The sequence below is a fragment of the Sitodiplosis mosellana genome, unplaced genomic scaffold, assembly GCF_009176505.1.
Source record: "Sitodiplosis mosellana isolate CC-2019 unplaced genomic scaffold, AAFC_SMos_1.0 Smas_scaffold_3, whole genome shotgun sequence".
Classification (NCBI taxonomy): Eukaryota; Metazoa; Arthropoda; class Insecta; order Diptera; family Cecidomyiidae; genus Sitodiplosis; species Sitodiplosis mosellana.
The window spans coordinates 4,065,106-4,079,518 of NW_022595246.1; the positions used below are offsets into that span (position 1 = coordinate 4,065,106).

At 35.8% G+C, this 14,413-nt stretch overlaps 5 protein-coding genes across 7 annotated transcripts; 3 read left to right on the forward strand and 2 right to left on the reverse strand.

Annotated features, from left to right (window-relative positions):
* The first annotated feature begins 28 nt into the window (after positions 1 to 28).
* LOC129566593 (charged multivesicular body protein 5) lies at positions 29 to 1,119 on the forward strand. Its single transcript, XM_055442679.1, has 2 exons — positions 29 to 613; positions 757 to 1,119. Exons 1-2 carry the CDS (start codon positions 29 to 31, stop codon positions 847 to 849), a joined length of 678 nt encoding a protein of 225 aa, XP_055298654.1. The 3' UTR covers positions 850 to 1,119.
* Positions 1,120 to 1,426: 307 nt separating this feature from the next.
* Positions 1,427 to 3,319, forward strand: LOC129566589 (leucine-rich repeat-containing protein 15-like). The gene is made up of 2 exons (XM_055442673.1): positions 1,427 to 1,732; positions 1,838 to 3,319. Exons 1-2 carry the CDS (start codon positions 1,713 to 1,715, stop codon positions 3,030 to 3,032), a joined length of 1,215 nt encoding a protein of 404 aa, XP_055298648.1. The 5' UTR covers positions 1,427 to 1,712; the 3' UTR covers positions 3,033 to 3,319.
* Positions 3,320 to 3,548: 229 nt separating this feature from the next.
* LOC129566590 (39S ribosomal protein L3, mitochondrial) lies at positions 3,549 to 5,266 on the forward strand. The gene is made up of 6 exons (XM_055442674.1): positions 3,549 to 3,680; positions 3,819 to 3,915; positions 3,988 to 4,474; positions 4,573 to 4,633; positions 4,718 to 4,860; positions 4,926 to 5,266. The coding sequence occupies exons 1-6, from the start codon at positions 3,637 to 3,639 to the stop codon at positions 5,198 to 5,200; spliced, it is 1,107 nt and encodes a 368-aa protein (XP_055298649.1). The 5' UTR covers positions 3,549 to 3,636; the 3' UTR covers positions 5,201 to 5,266.
* Positions 5,257 to 6,514, reverse strand: LOC129566592 (beta-lactamase-like protein 2 homolog). Its single transcript, XM_055442678.1, has 4 exons — positions 6,365 to 6,514; positions 6,118 to 6,287; positions 5,709 to 6,031; positions 5,257 to 5,617 (listed from the first exon to the last, which is right to left on the reverse strand). Exons 1-4 carry the CDS (start codon positions 6,496 to 6,498, stop codon positions 5,342 to 5,344), a joined length of 903 nt encoding a protein of 300 aa, XP_055298653.1. The 5' UTR covers positions 6,499 to 6,514; the 3' UTR covers positions 5,257 to 5,341.
* Positions 6,515 to 6,752: 238 nt separating this feature from the next.
* Positions 6,753 to 10,204, reverse strand: LOC129566591 (uncharacterized). Of its 3 annotated transcripts, none has more exons than XM_055442676.1 (6): positions 9,961 to 10,204; positions 9,670 to 9,893; positions 9,517 to 9,593; positions 9,341 to 9,443; positions 9,101 to 9,281; positions 6,753 to 8,714 (listed from the first exon to the last, which is right to left on the reverse strand). In XM_055442676.1, exons 1-6 carry the CDS (start codon positions 10,150 to 10,152, stop codon positions 8,484 to 8,486), a joined length of 1,008 nt encoding a protein of 335 aa, XP_055298651.1. In that variant the 5' UTR covers positions 10,153 to 10,204; the 3' UTR covers positions 6,753 to 8,483. The 3 variants fall into 3 exon arrangements, with proteins under 3 accessions (XP_055298651.1, XP_055298650.1, XP_055298652.1); XM_055442675.1 differs by having other exon boundaries at positions 9,955 to 10,204; XM_055442677.1 differs by having other exon boundaries at positions 9,094 to 9,281; positions 9,955 to 10,204.
* Positions 10,205 to 14,413: the final 4,209 nt, after the last annotated feature.

Genomic DNA, 14,413 nt, shown 5'->3' on the forward strand with positions numbered 1-14,413 from the left:
CTCGTAAAATTTGGTTTTGAAGTAAAAAATGAATCGTTTATTCGGTCGTGGTAAACCAAAAGAGCCTGGTCCAAGCATTAGCGATTGTATCAGCAGTGTGGACAGCCGTGCCAATGTAATCGAAGAGAAAATCAACAAATTGGACGCGGAATTGCGTAAATACAAAGAGCAAATGTCGAAGATGCGTGAAGGGCCCGGAAAGAATGCCGTCAAACAAAGAGCGATGCGTGTGTTGAAACAGAAGAAACAATATGAGGGTCAAGTTGAAGGTCTTCGAAACCAAGCGTTCAACATGGAACAGGCAAATTACGCCACGCAAACATTGAAAGACACACAGTCAACAGTTGTGGCAATGCGTGACGGTGTCAATCAAATGAAGAAGGAATTCAAAAAGGTCAACATCGAAGATATCGAAGACTTGCAAGACGATATGTCCGACATGCTCGAGCAATCTGACGAGGTACAAGAGGCTTTGGGGCGCACTTACGGTGTTCCAGATATGGATGAAGATGAATTGGCTGCAGAATTAGACGCTTTGGGCGATGAAATCGCACTTGATGATGATGCAACTTACTTGGACGATGTTGTCAAAGCACCAGCTGCTCCAGATAAGGTACACATATCCTTCTTCTTTCATTTTTTATTGGGAATCTCCAATTTAATACCATTTCATTTCAGCTTTTTTCGATATTTTTTTCTCAACTTTGAGCTTAATCCCATTTTGATCTAATCAATTTAACAATTTCGTTTTTCTAGGAACCCGGTGCTGATAGTATTCGTAACAAGGATGGCATTTTAGTTGATGAATTTGGCCTTCCAAAGATTCCAACCACTGCTAAAACATCATAAAAGGATTTTATCTTACGAATACACGATTTCATTGTCTCTTTTACTAGCATAAAAATTACTTTCCGAAAAAAATCCTTTCCAAACGTTTTCAAATAAACGAAATCACTTCACATATGTGCACCAGAGGTGAAACGAAACAAAAGAATGAAAAGCAGTTTACATGAACAAAATTGAAAAGTAACACGAATAACAAAAGTATTAGCTTAAGTGTGCAAAAACTTGTATGTATATGATTTCTAACAAATAAAAGTAAAATCTCGTGAAAACAAAGCGAACGTGTTTGGAATGACAGTGTGGCAGACAAACATCTATTCATTTTCACATACGATGTGACCGCAGTGTGCACCGGTGTGCTGCCAACTTAGCCTACTTTACTTAAATGCCTTTATGGATTTTTATTGTTTACATAATTGCATCAAAACGACCGTGAATTTCTATCGCATGGGATAACTTGATAACTTTTCGAGTATTGAGTAGAGTAAAAACCAAATACTACATCGTCACTTGATAAATTGATGGGCATATACTAAGGAAGATAAAAAAAAACATAACAACAAACACAGAAATCTTTCAATGGGCATTTAATGACACGAATAAACTCAAGCAAATGGATAATAGCGTTCATGCATATAATAAATATCACGAAAAAAAAAAATCTGTTGTGCGCCATGCTTTTGAATCAGTAATATGGTGGGTGCTTGCACAAATTGATATCAATTGGAAGACACACCGACTGTGTGAATTGGTTTGGTTTTGCGTTTTTTTTTCTCAGTCAAACATTGAGTGTTGCGAAATCAGCACGCCGCCACACAGATTAATTGAGGTTCGTGCGTTACATAGGCGAATTTGAAGTCTAGGTCAAAATGAAAACTCTGCACGAAATGTAAGTTTGTTTGATACAAATCAATTAGTCAAAATGCCGACCGTCGTTTTAATTTTCACACCACTTTTTTTTTCGTTTCCATGAATTTCGGTTTTGGTCTTATAGATTCTGGCTACTGCTTGCCTACGTGCATTTCCATCGAATCCAGTGCATGAAATTAAAATGTGACGAGGTGAAGTTCAATTTTTGCAAAGTGAATATTGATGGTGGACGTGATTTGAATGTGGCCTTAGTTTCAGAGGAAAATAATTTTACCAATTCCTCGGAAGAAGCGTACGAGATTAATTTCACAATTGTTCCGGTTGATCAGTACGATGGCATTATTGAGCAGCTGAACATTGCCTATGAGTATGAAAATGAAACATGGTCCGATGATTTGCCAAAGGAATTTTATGAAAACCCCGAAAATGTGCAAAAAATTCAGCTCGAATTTCAAAGTCTAACCAAAATTAAGACTTCAGCTTTTAGTGGCGCACTGAATTTGGTCGAGATTGACTTGGATCACAATCAAATTCTGTACATTAGCGGCGATGTTTTCAGTGATCTAAAAAACTTGACCGTTTTATCTTTGACGAAAAATAATCTGACCATCATTCGATCGAACACATTCCATGGTGCGATCAATTTGCGACGTCTTCATTTGAATCAAAATAAAATCGAGCATATCGAAGACGGCGCGTTGAATTTACCGAATTTAGAGAATATTCTGTTGCAAAACAATCGCCTGAAGAGGCTGTCGGGATCGATGTTCATCGGTACACCACGATTGAAAGAAGCTGTTTTTGAAGAAAACGAACTAACACAAATAAGTGAAGCTTTTACTCATCTGCATGGATTAGAAGTGTTGATTTTGGACTACAATGAAATTGAAGATATTAATCTGTCGAAATTCGCACATCTCTCCAAACTCAATCATTTGTCGCTTCGCAAAAGTGGTTTCCATCTCAAAGACATCGGTCTACTTGATGATAATGTGAACAAAATCAATTCCACCTCTAAATTGGAAGTCTTGGATTTAGCTGAAAATGGTTTGACCGACGGTGAATCTCTCATCTCACAGCTGCGCTTGTTTCAACGAGTCGAAATTGTCAATTTGGAATATAATGAGCTCGGCTATTTGGGCCATGTTTACCAGCTCAAAAAATGGTATCCCTATTTGAAAATTGTGAACTTGGCCTATAATCCAGTGAGCTGTGAATGGGTGGAAAATTACGTGGCCTATTTGAATCGACGCGATTTAAAGGTTTATCCATGGCTCAATTCATCAAACGGATGCGTCCCAGACGAAGAAGAGCTTTAATGGCTGCACAAATAGTTATTTATCCATTAGAAAATAGTTTTGAAAAGAGGAGAAAACATTCAGAAAAAGGCAATAGTCCTTTCGATAAGACAAATTCAAAGCAAAGTATTTCTTTTTAGATAAAACACTTGCTGGTTAAACTTTTGCGTCAGAGCACAATAATCATAAGTTTTAGTTTTATGCGTAGTTCAATGGCGGAAACCCATTACGGTGTCGCCAATGAGATAATAATGTAAGAAATTGACCATTAAACTGAACATAAATCATTTGACATTAAAAATGACAAATCGAGATCTTGATTTATCGTTAAATAGTTCCGGTTTGATTGAAAAATGTCTGCACATTCATTTGCTTGAACAGTCTTAATTCGACCCAAGTCAAAGTTACCCGTCTTGCACTGATTGATTCAATACAACAGCGAAAAAATACAAACGATGACATCTACCATTGTGAATGGCACTCAATACTCACTAATGTCGTTTTGACAGTTGTGAATGGTTTAGCCGCAGAGTCCACAATGCTTTGATGTCAGCTTGAACATCGGAAAGCAATACATGATCGGAACAAATTTGATTTTTTCTAGAAAAATAAATAGAATTTCAACATGCTGCGATCCATGGTGACAACGTTGTTTCAATCCAGGCTAAGGTATGATAAAAGTCATATAGATTCAATGGTTTAATTCAGTGAGAATTCGGTTGGTCTTTTTCTAACCTCAAATTCGAGTAAAATAATGTTTTCTTCGTGAGATTTGCTTATTCTAACCGAGTTTTCGTTTGTTTTCAGCCCTATCACAGTAACGCAGGTGCGAGAATGCCGTAACAAAATTTTACCCAAGCCACGGAAACGGAATCCAGTTTGGTTCGTAAGACAGAAAAGAACGGTGAATATCATAGTGTTATTGTGTTGTCAGTCCATAGTGTGAAATCGAACTCACTTTCAACTTCAATTTCAGATCCATGAAGATTTTGTGACGGAAGAGAACAAAAAATTCGTGACCGAAGTGCTAAATGACCGTTTTGGTGTGCCAACATTGATAAAAGGAGCTCAAACTTATCCGAAGAATTTGGGAAACTTGATCGATGTGCAACAAGAAGAAAAACAAGAAGATTGGAATCGATTTCAAAGAAGGAGCGGTTTGATCGCTCGGAAAATTGGCGTGGTTCCAGTTTGGCGCAAAGATGGCACAAAAATGACCACCACAATGCTGCAAATCGAGGATAATCACGTCATTAAATACTTTTCACCAGAGGAATACACTCCGGCTCACCAGCCACGAGTGAAAAATTTACGAAAATTCGGCTGCGTATTGGTTGGTGCGGGCAGTGCCGATCCATCACTCTTCACAAAAGAATACTGTGGATTGTTTCGAGAGTCGGGAGTTTTGCCGAAAAGACATTTGGGCCGATTTTTAGTCACACCAAACGCTAAATTGCTACCAGGTTCGTGTGGATTTCATGAAGTGATTTTGGATTTCAATGAATATCTTTTCAATTTTTTTTTATTTTGCCGAGTATCTTATTGAATTTTGTCTTAATAGGCACACCATTGAACGTTACACACTTCCGTGTCGGAGACTTTGTCGATATTCGTGGTAAAACGTAAGTGAGATTAAACCGTAGAAAAATGTGTGGAAATATCGGCGAATTTTCTGAATTTAATGGGAAGTTTTCACCTTTTCATAGAGTTGATCGTGGTTTCCAAGGAGTCATGAAACGTTGGGGATTCAAAGGTATGCCGGCAACACACGGAGTGACAAAAACACATCGAAGACCAGGAAATATCGGTTCGGGAGGTGCAAAGGCACGTGTTTGGCCAGGCCAAAAGAGTAAGTTCGTTGAACTCAGGCTCCATCAAGAAGCCAAATTAAATGGTTTACTTTGAATATTTCAGTGCCTGGACATATGGGAAATCGCCATCGCAAGCTAAAAGGTTTACAAATCGTTCGCATCAACAAAGAGTACAATGTAATGTGGGTGACTGGACAGAATGTTCCCGGTGAACACAACAACTTCGTGTACATTTACGACACAATTTTGCCATTGAAACGTAATATCATTCAACCGCCGTTCCCCACTCGCTTCGATGACGACGGTGGTGAAGTGGACGTTTTTGCCGATGGCTTTCACGATTTTCGAAATCCAACAATTTTCTATGAAGATGACTAGTTATTTGTTCGTTGTAAATTTTAATATTAATAAAGTAAAATAGAAAAAAAAACCAATCAAAGTCAACTCGGCGTTTATTATTATTATAAAAATCGATACATCGAACTACACGTTTGGCACTAGGTTGTCTAATTGAATTTATTACTTCAAGTACTTCCACTGCAATGAGCTTGACCCATCGTCGGATGGATCCACTTTCTTGGATTCGATTTTTTTATCTTTTTCCAGTTTTCTCAAGTGTTGCGTCACATTGTGAGCGGCCGCTCTCCACAGTTGCTCTGGCGTTTCGATGTAAATAATTTTCACTAGATCCATGTTTGTATACCATTTGTCTGGATTAGACTCAAGCACGTCGAAAATTTGTGCTTCACGTTGATTACGGTGATCAATGTAATATTGAATTTTTGGTATTGGATTCTATAACACAATAGAACCAAAACAGAAAAAAAGGTGACAAAATGAAACAAATATCGATCTAAAGAGTACTGTGCAAGTGTTTAGAACTAACCGTGACTATATTACCATGGCCTGGGTAAATCGTTGATGGATTTTCGTTGATAATCAACTTCAGGCTTTTCATATAATCATACAGATCTTCAAATACTGCTGTGCCTTCGCCCAGTATGCAATCGCCACTAAACAATTCTTTCGTTTCGTCCACAAAGAGTATGCAATGATCGGTTGTGTGACCTGGTGTGTAAACTACTTTCAAAGTCATTCCATCTGTACTGAAGATTTGCTCATGTTTGAGTGTATTCAGCTGGATATCGCCCATAAAGTCTGGATATGAATCGTCTGCATCACTTCGTGGATATTTCCAAATGTTACAATCTGTACGACAACAAAAAAAACAACAGAAATGGTTTTTATTCGGTTTGTTTTTCAACTTTAGCATTTAAAGTTTAAGGCCGTCAAACCTTTGGCATCATCCAAACATTGCAACACTTCTTTTACACCACCGATATGATCATAGTGCCAATGAGTCAAAATTATATCACTAATTGTAGCCTTTTCATCACTCAACACACTTTTCAAGTGTTTTATATAATCCGGTTTATTGGACTCGCCCGTATCACACAGAATGCGACTGAAAATCGATAAAAACATCCAATTAGAATTCTTCTTCAAAAACCGGATAAATTGTATGAAAATGACTGAGCTCACCGTTTGCCATTGCCAATGAGATATGTATTTGTTCCTTGTAGAGTCATCGGACCGGGATTACACCCAAGGATTCGAATTAAATTCGTACTCAATTTTGTGATGACTGGTATTGGTGTTAATTTTGTTGCACTCATCTTTAAATACTGTAGACTTGAACAACCAGAAAAATCCAAAATTTCTTATGAAATTTTATCGATAGGAGTAAGTAAACAGATTATATTGCGTTGCTTTTGTATATTATGTTCATTTTATTAGTAAACGACGGAATGACAACTTTTGACAGTGAATACTGAACACAGTGACAGATGAAATAGGTGAAGTGTATATCACTATATCATGCGCCAATACATCTGTGTGTATTTTATACAAACACTTGAAAACGTCAAGCGCGAAAATGTAAACAAAAAAGAGACGTTGCGCAAATAGGAAAAAAATTCAAAAGCAGATAAGTCGCATTTTCAATTGCTATGCTAAATTACAATCCTTACCTTATACTTGTAACATAAAATCACATTGAAATCACCAGAAGAAATCGTATTTCTGCACCCATGAAAAAATCTTCAAAACACTTTTTTTGACAAAATTTGACTACTTCGTTCAATTCGCATGAGTCTATTCTCATCTATATACCATCAAAAGTTTTTATTCATAAAAAGAAAACTTTCATAGAACAACTTTTTGTGATAGCATTTAATTCTATCAAAAATATGGCGGTATCCCACTCATGGGTACGTTCCACACATGGGTACATTCCTCTATACTTTAAAATTATATTTATATTTAGAATTGCATATCTGTTTTGACATCAGTTTCAGTTTATAATTCATTAAAATCAGGGCCGTAGCGTCCATAGGGGCGCAAGGGGCTGAGCCCCCTCTGGAATTTTCTGAGCCCCCTGGAGTTTGGCGATTCTTATTGAAAAATTAGAAACATTACGCCACATAATCAAATGCAAAAATGGATTGAAATTTACTCAACGAACGAATGATTCACTTCAATCTCAAACAAATATCAAATCACGTTCGTTTATATCGCAGTCAAATACTTTGTTGGTTTTTTTTAAAGATTTGTTTGAGCTAATCGCACCAGCTGATAAAATGCTACAAAGTCGCAGTGTTGGCTACAAAATCGGTAAACCAATTATTGACACAGTCATTAATGACATTGAACAAATGAAAGACGAAAATAACTTCAACAATTACATTCAGTCAGCTACGATTCTTCTAAGTGAAAGTGAGCCAGATGAGCCTGTGTTGCTTTCTGCAAGTGTTACTCGCAGTCACGTACAATCAAATTCACAAAATGAAGAAAAACAACGACACGCGTTTGATAAAATACTGGATTTGACTTTGTCTGAAATGTCGCGTCGTTTCAAGGAAAATTCGGATGTTCTGATCGCATTGGATTCTGTATTCGAATTTGACCTTATGCCAATCGCAGATGTTGGGACCAAAGTTCCAGAAGAAAGTGAACTGAAATTTGTGAAGTAATTTTATCAAACCAACAAAGCAAAATGTGAAGAAGAAGGTGCAAATTTCAATTTCCTTCAAACTATTTCACCGTTAGGAAGCACATTTACAGACACTTGCCAATTGATTGAAGCCGTAGAAACATTTGGCTGTTCTACAGTCATTTGTAAATCATCATTCTCAACGCTCAACCGAATCATTCCGGGACGAATCAGCATGGCATGTGATCGAATGAAAAACCTGACTTTTTTGGCATTTGAAAAGGAACGCTTGAAAAATATTGATAACATGTAAATTTTGAAGGAATTCGATGCAAAAAAAAATCGACGCGTCCGTTTATTTTAATGTGCAATAATATGTGATTCAATTTTCCGAATATATAATATATAAATAAATGTTTCCTTGTTACTTAAATAAAAAACCAAAAATAATATTTGAATTGAGTTTTTGAATCTTCGGGGCTGAGCCCCCCCCTGTCTTTTCATTCACGCTACGGCCTTGGATCCACATTTTGCTTACTTTTTCCAAATCATTTAACTCTATTAATGGACGTAATTCAATATTTTCTGGTGGTCTAAATTGTAAATTTTCCCATTAATTATCATTCAAATGGGAACCAAGCACGATTTGGAATTAAATTCGAGATCATCTTACTCTACATTAAATTTCAAGGCCTCTTCTTTGGGCAAGTGATAGAGAATGGTTTCATTGTCAGAAACAATTTCAACATTTGCATTCTGCAGCGATGATTTCAAAACTGGTCGAATCTCCGTTCGAATTGCCAAGAAAATGTAACCCTTGGAGTAATCGATAAGTTGCAGTAATCGAGAAAGATTTTCATGGGATGCATTGAGAGTTTCGGCGTATGCTCGATTTCGATCCTAAAATTAGGTTCAATTAATGGAATGGCCAGAAGACAGTTCAGAAATGAAATAAGTGAGAGTAATTATTCACAGTGATGACAAAAGTTCCATCCGAAAAATCGCCGTTCAAACAGTACGCTTTTACATGTTTCACACTTGGATCTTGTTTAAATAACCCGATATAATTTCCAATGGTCATGTAACCAATACAACCCGTTGACCCATTTAATTTGAAAAGATTTTGAAGAATTGGCAAATCTTTTCGATTAATTTCCACCAAAGTGTCTGTCATTGTTGACGTTGGATGTCTTACGTCAAAACGTATGAATAATATATTAGAAATTCTATTCGTCTGAATCGTTCCAATCGATTTTCGTGCAGATCCAGTGAACATTACCAATTACTTTGAAACCAAGTTTTCCGAATAAGTTCCTCGATGGTGTGTTTACTTCCAAGACGCCGGCAGTTATATCATGACCTAATTCGGCGATTTGTTTCAAAATCGCTCTTACCACCAGGGATGCATAGCCGTATCCAAAATAGTCTTTGTCAGTTTGCAATGCCATCAGTAGACCAGATAAAAATCTAGAGTTAAAGTTGGCTGTTAATCTATCGAGTTTGCATATTCATACAAATGCAGTTACCTAAAAACCCACGATGCCAAAGTTTCGTTTTCCAAAAATGCACCTACACACGGATTATACTTCCCAACTCGTTGAAACAGTCGTATCGAACTCAGACTATCAGCTTAATTTTGAAAATAACAAAATCGTTTACCAATCTGATAATGCTGTTATAAAAGATTTATCATTATATTAACCCCCGAACCATGCCGCAAATGCTTTTTGAAAATCAGACAGTTTCGTCACTGGTTTAAGCTCGATTCCTTCTGGAGGCCTAGTGTAAATATCATGATTTAAGTTCATCAAAATACGATTGTTTAATGTTTTCTAGTATATATGCAAGAACTCACTGAACAACAAACTCCAGTGCTTTTTCCTTCGGCAAATAATACAATAAACTTGTATGATCAGTGTTGATTTCCAAATTTTTCTGTTTGATGGCTTCTCTAACCGATGCGGTACGATCATTCAGACTTGTAAAATAATATCCTTTCGAATAATCAATCAACAGCAACAAACGTAAAAGCTCTTCTGTACACTCACTGAGCGTGTCAGCATATGCGGTACGACGATCCTGGAATAATTGCTTTTACATGAAAATAATCTTCAACAGAAAGATATCAATGAAATTTTACCGTTACGACAAATGTACCGCGCGACAAATCGCCGTTTAGGCAGAAAAACTGTATGTGTTTTATATTTGGGTCTGTCTGAAACCATCGAATGTAGGTATCGATCGTTGTATAAGTTACGTAACATTTCGATCCATCTGGAGTGTACAGACTTTTAAGCAGAGGCAAATCATCTCTATCGATTTCTGTTAATTGATCCATTGTATTTTTAAATGCGGAGATTTGATATGCAAACTACTCAATTGAAAGAAAGTATTCGATTAACTCGAACCTAGGATGACAGATCCATTTTTATACTTAAATGCAATATCAAATGTAATTATCAAACGAATGCAATCGTAGACAGACAAAAGTCGATAGTGAAGTTTAAAATCTTTTCATTGTTTTTGCTAAATCATTACAACACTGCTATTCCATTTGAAGCGTGAGAAGATAAGATAGGAATAATGAACCAATGATATGACTAAATATAGAGCTCAAACATTCAAACAAATATAAACCTTTATGTGATTGAACAGTTATAAACGAACGGGGAAATGTATCAGAGTCTTTGTTATTTGTATCTGCACCGTGGATGGTCACTCGATTGTGACTGCTGTCACGTAGTACTTTAGTCGAGGTGATATGCACTGAGTACACAAATTTTTGATTACAACATAATTGTTGTTTTATTAGCTAATTTTAATGTGTGTTTTTATGTAGATATCTCAAAAGAAAAAGCCCGCTTTTACATCATTTTTATTAAACACCATTAAAAAATGCTGAAAGTTTCAAAGAAAAGTATCTTCGACTTTAGTTTTTAAAATCTTCATCGAGTACTAATGTAGAAGTTGTACGGCTGGCTTTTCTATACGTCAATCTTTCTGTGTGGTTAGAACTGTTTGCGGTTTGAGTTCTTCATTAGCTTTAATCATCTTCCTTCTGTTATGACCCATTGCACATTTTCGATCAATTTAAACCCAAGTTTTCGAAACAATGATTTGGACGCTGTATTATTTTCGGAAATTTCCACATGTACATCAAACGGGGGTGAAAGCAACCAGGAGTAGGCTTGCTTACTCGAGCAGACAGTTGCCTTGCTTGCTGCTCACTTGAAGTCGACTCGGAACTAAGTAAGCGAGGCGAGCAAACGAGTCTTCTAATCGAAACATGCTTGCTTGCTCGCCTGTTTCACTTAGCTCCGAGTCGACTCCAAGTGAAACTGGCTGCTCGAGTAAGCAAGCCTGCAATGTATACAAACGACAAATGCTGCAATGTCGATATTGTAAACAAATACGACCAAGATGAGAAAAAAATGGAATTTTGTGTGAATATATGTAAATGACTTTTTTATTTTTGTACTAGAAATCTGATCACAATGTGATCATCACATATTAAACAGGTCATAGTTGTCATGTATGAAAAGAACTTTATCTACCCTAAATGGATCGATTGTTGCCTGCTGGCTTCGACTAACCGATCCAGCAAATGAAAAGGCACATTCAGCCGTTGCTGTAGTTGCTTGCACACAAAATAATGCTCCTGCAATGGCAGATAAATTGGGGTAAATGTCCGAAAACTTGGACCAGAATACCAGAACATCATCAAAAACTTCATGGACATCTTGGAAACGGAAGAGTTCACCTTCGATTGTGTTGTCCCGTGCTTGTCTTGCTATTGGCATGTGTCTCGCTAACAGTTTTTCACGCAAGCCCATGGGACGGCGTGGTTGAATGTTGCCGAATTCGGGCGGTTCAGCTGCTGAGCTAGGTTGTTGAGTTGGCAATTTAACTCTGAATTGCGTCACAATCCGTTCGAGAAGCTCCTCTCTGGATAAATCTGTAACAAAATGAAAAAAATATATGGTTTAGTTAAAATATCTGTATTGAAATTAAACTAAAGAAAATTGCCATTCAAAATCAAACACAATTTTGTTATAAACCCCATTTGAAACATAAAAGGTGTTTCAAGCGTAGCGTAGAAACAAATTTCTATTCAAAATCAACGAAAAACATACCCTTAGATGTCAGCCAACTGGTAATAATTGAAAGATGTTGGGTCGATGGATCCAATACAGCTGCAGCGACACTTGCATCGGTCAATTGGAATCTTGTGTCCAAATTATCGAGCAAAATATCTATCAATCGGCCGATATTACTATTTGTGAGCATAGTGATGTTATATGTATTGTATCGGCTCTGCTGTGCAATATTACAACCAATACTACTTTGTGACATAGTTTACTGTCAAATTACCAATACAAGTCGTGTATGTTGTAAAAGTACTTCTGAGTGAGTGCTATGATTTCGAAAGTGAATGTCATGTTAGTTTTCCCAAATAAAAATTAAAATATTAAAATATTGACTGTTTTTGAATGTTTGCTACGAATAGGTCATTTTCAGAGCGTAAAGTTTGACAGAAACCATTGCCGACGTTAAAAGGGTGCGTTCAGTGTCGGTAACAGTGTCGGTGTTATTGAATAATGAAATGTACTAAACACGTGATTGTGTATTACAATTATGAGTAGTATTTAAAAAAAATTCACTTTGTATTGGTACAGCTGTCACTTTATTAACATATTAATAATTATTAGTATGGTGAATTTTCGGTTATTAATATGGTGTAGATTTTATTAAAATGTTAATAAAATGTGGTTATTAATATGTTGTCGATTTTATTTGAATTCTAATAAAATCGACAACATATTGGATTTTATCCGATTTTATCAACGGACGACATCACGTTCACATCAAAGTCTATTCAACACAGCGTTTAGATTAAGACAATCATTTATCACGACGAAATCTCGATGAAAAATGAGTCTGGAAATATTTGACATGTTTTTTGTATGAAACTTTTCTTCGCAATTTTTTTGAAAAGTTAAAATGGGATAAAATCCAATATGTTGTCGATTTTATTAAAATTCTAATAAAATCGACAACATATTAATAACCACATTTTATTAACATTTTAATAAAATTTACACCGAAATTTCACCAATAACCGAAATTTTTAATAACCGAAAATTCACCATACTAATAATTTTTAATATGTTAATAAAATGCACCATATTTATTAACGTTAATAAATATGGTGTTTCAAAATTTTTATTAATTATTAAAATATGTTGTTTATTAACATATTAATAAAATACCGATTTTTGTCAGCTGTATGTATTGGAAATGTGGGAATTAATGTCAACAAAGAGACAAAAGTATGATTTGGCATTTATTATTTTGTATTAGTGTTTTTTAAAGATAATATTCGGCTTATTTAAAAACAAAGTTACAACACTTGAAATTGGTCGTGCCGTGTTTTGAACTTGATGATGACATATTTTTTTCTCACTGTGTGTTTATGAATCGGGTTTATGAATGAAAAAGTATTTTATATGAAATTGTATAAACAATAAATAAAATCTTCATCAGAACCGTGCGAGAAGATATTTGTATCACCAACAACAGATCACATAGAAAACATTCAATTTTGTACATCTGTCAAAAAGCACGATTCTTCACTATAACATACCTGATGTTCTTTCGAATTGAATATTATAAAATTCTGAAACAATCTTTTCGAATCATAAAAAGCTAGTTTGAAAAATCAAAAATGTCTTACGTTTTCCTTGAAGTTCCTAGAGAAAGAAATTTCGTGTTATTTTTCATTTCTACAGAAATATCGTATTTTATTGGATAAAAACGAAAATGATAAAAAAAAGAAAAAACTTACCGAAAATTCAACGATAAATTGCACCGAAAACAAACCGTGTAGTAGATTCATTTTAATATGCCAACCAAACGGACACATCAAAAAATAAAAGTCTACATCTGGGCGTTTTTTCAGCTAAAGACTCATTCAGCCGATATTTCTGCTAGTACCTTGAGCTACAGGCGAAATTCCGCTTATAATCTAGTCGGTATTTCGTCTGAAACTCCGTTTGCTAGGCAAAATATAGGACTGGGCGCCTCTACCAGTCGAAAATCCGCCTAAATGTGGACATTTATTTTTTACTGTGGAGTTTTAACCTATTGCACAATGATAGTAGAGAATTGTCTTGAACTTCTTCAGGAGATCCTTTGAATTCGTTTGGTCTTCCCCGTGTGGTGCTGCCTCTTTTATACCATTCATCTACTAATAGCTGACACATGCCATGCAATCAATAATTGATGAATTGTGGTATTTTTCAGTTATGGAATTTGATTACGGTGATTGTGTTGCTCGGTACCGGGCGATGGTTCACAGTTGTTATGCACACTGTGCACCAAAGGGTCTTGGTGTATGATCATAACTTTGACATTTTTTACCCTTTTCTTCGATTTTTGCCTGTGTGGCGGCCATCTACATGGGCAATTTGTATAAAAACCTCGTCGTAATATAAATCGCAATTATTCCAGATAATCATATAAATGCGCATGGGCGAATGGAAAATAAAATGCTTTTTTCTCAAATTTTCAAATTTATTCGGTTCTTTTGTTGAACATCA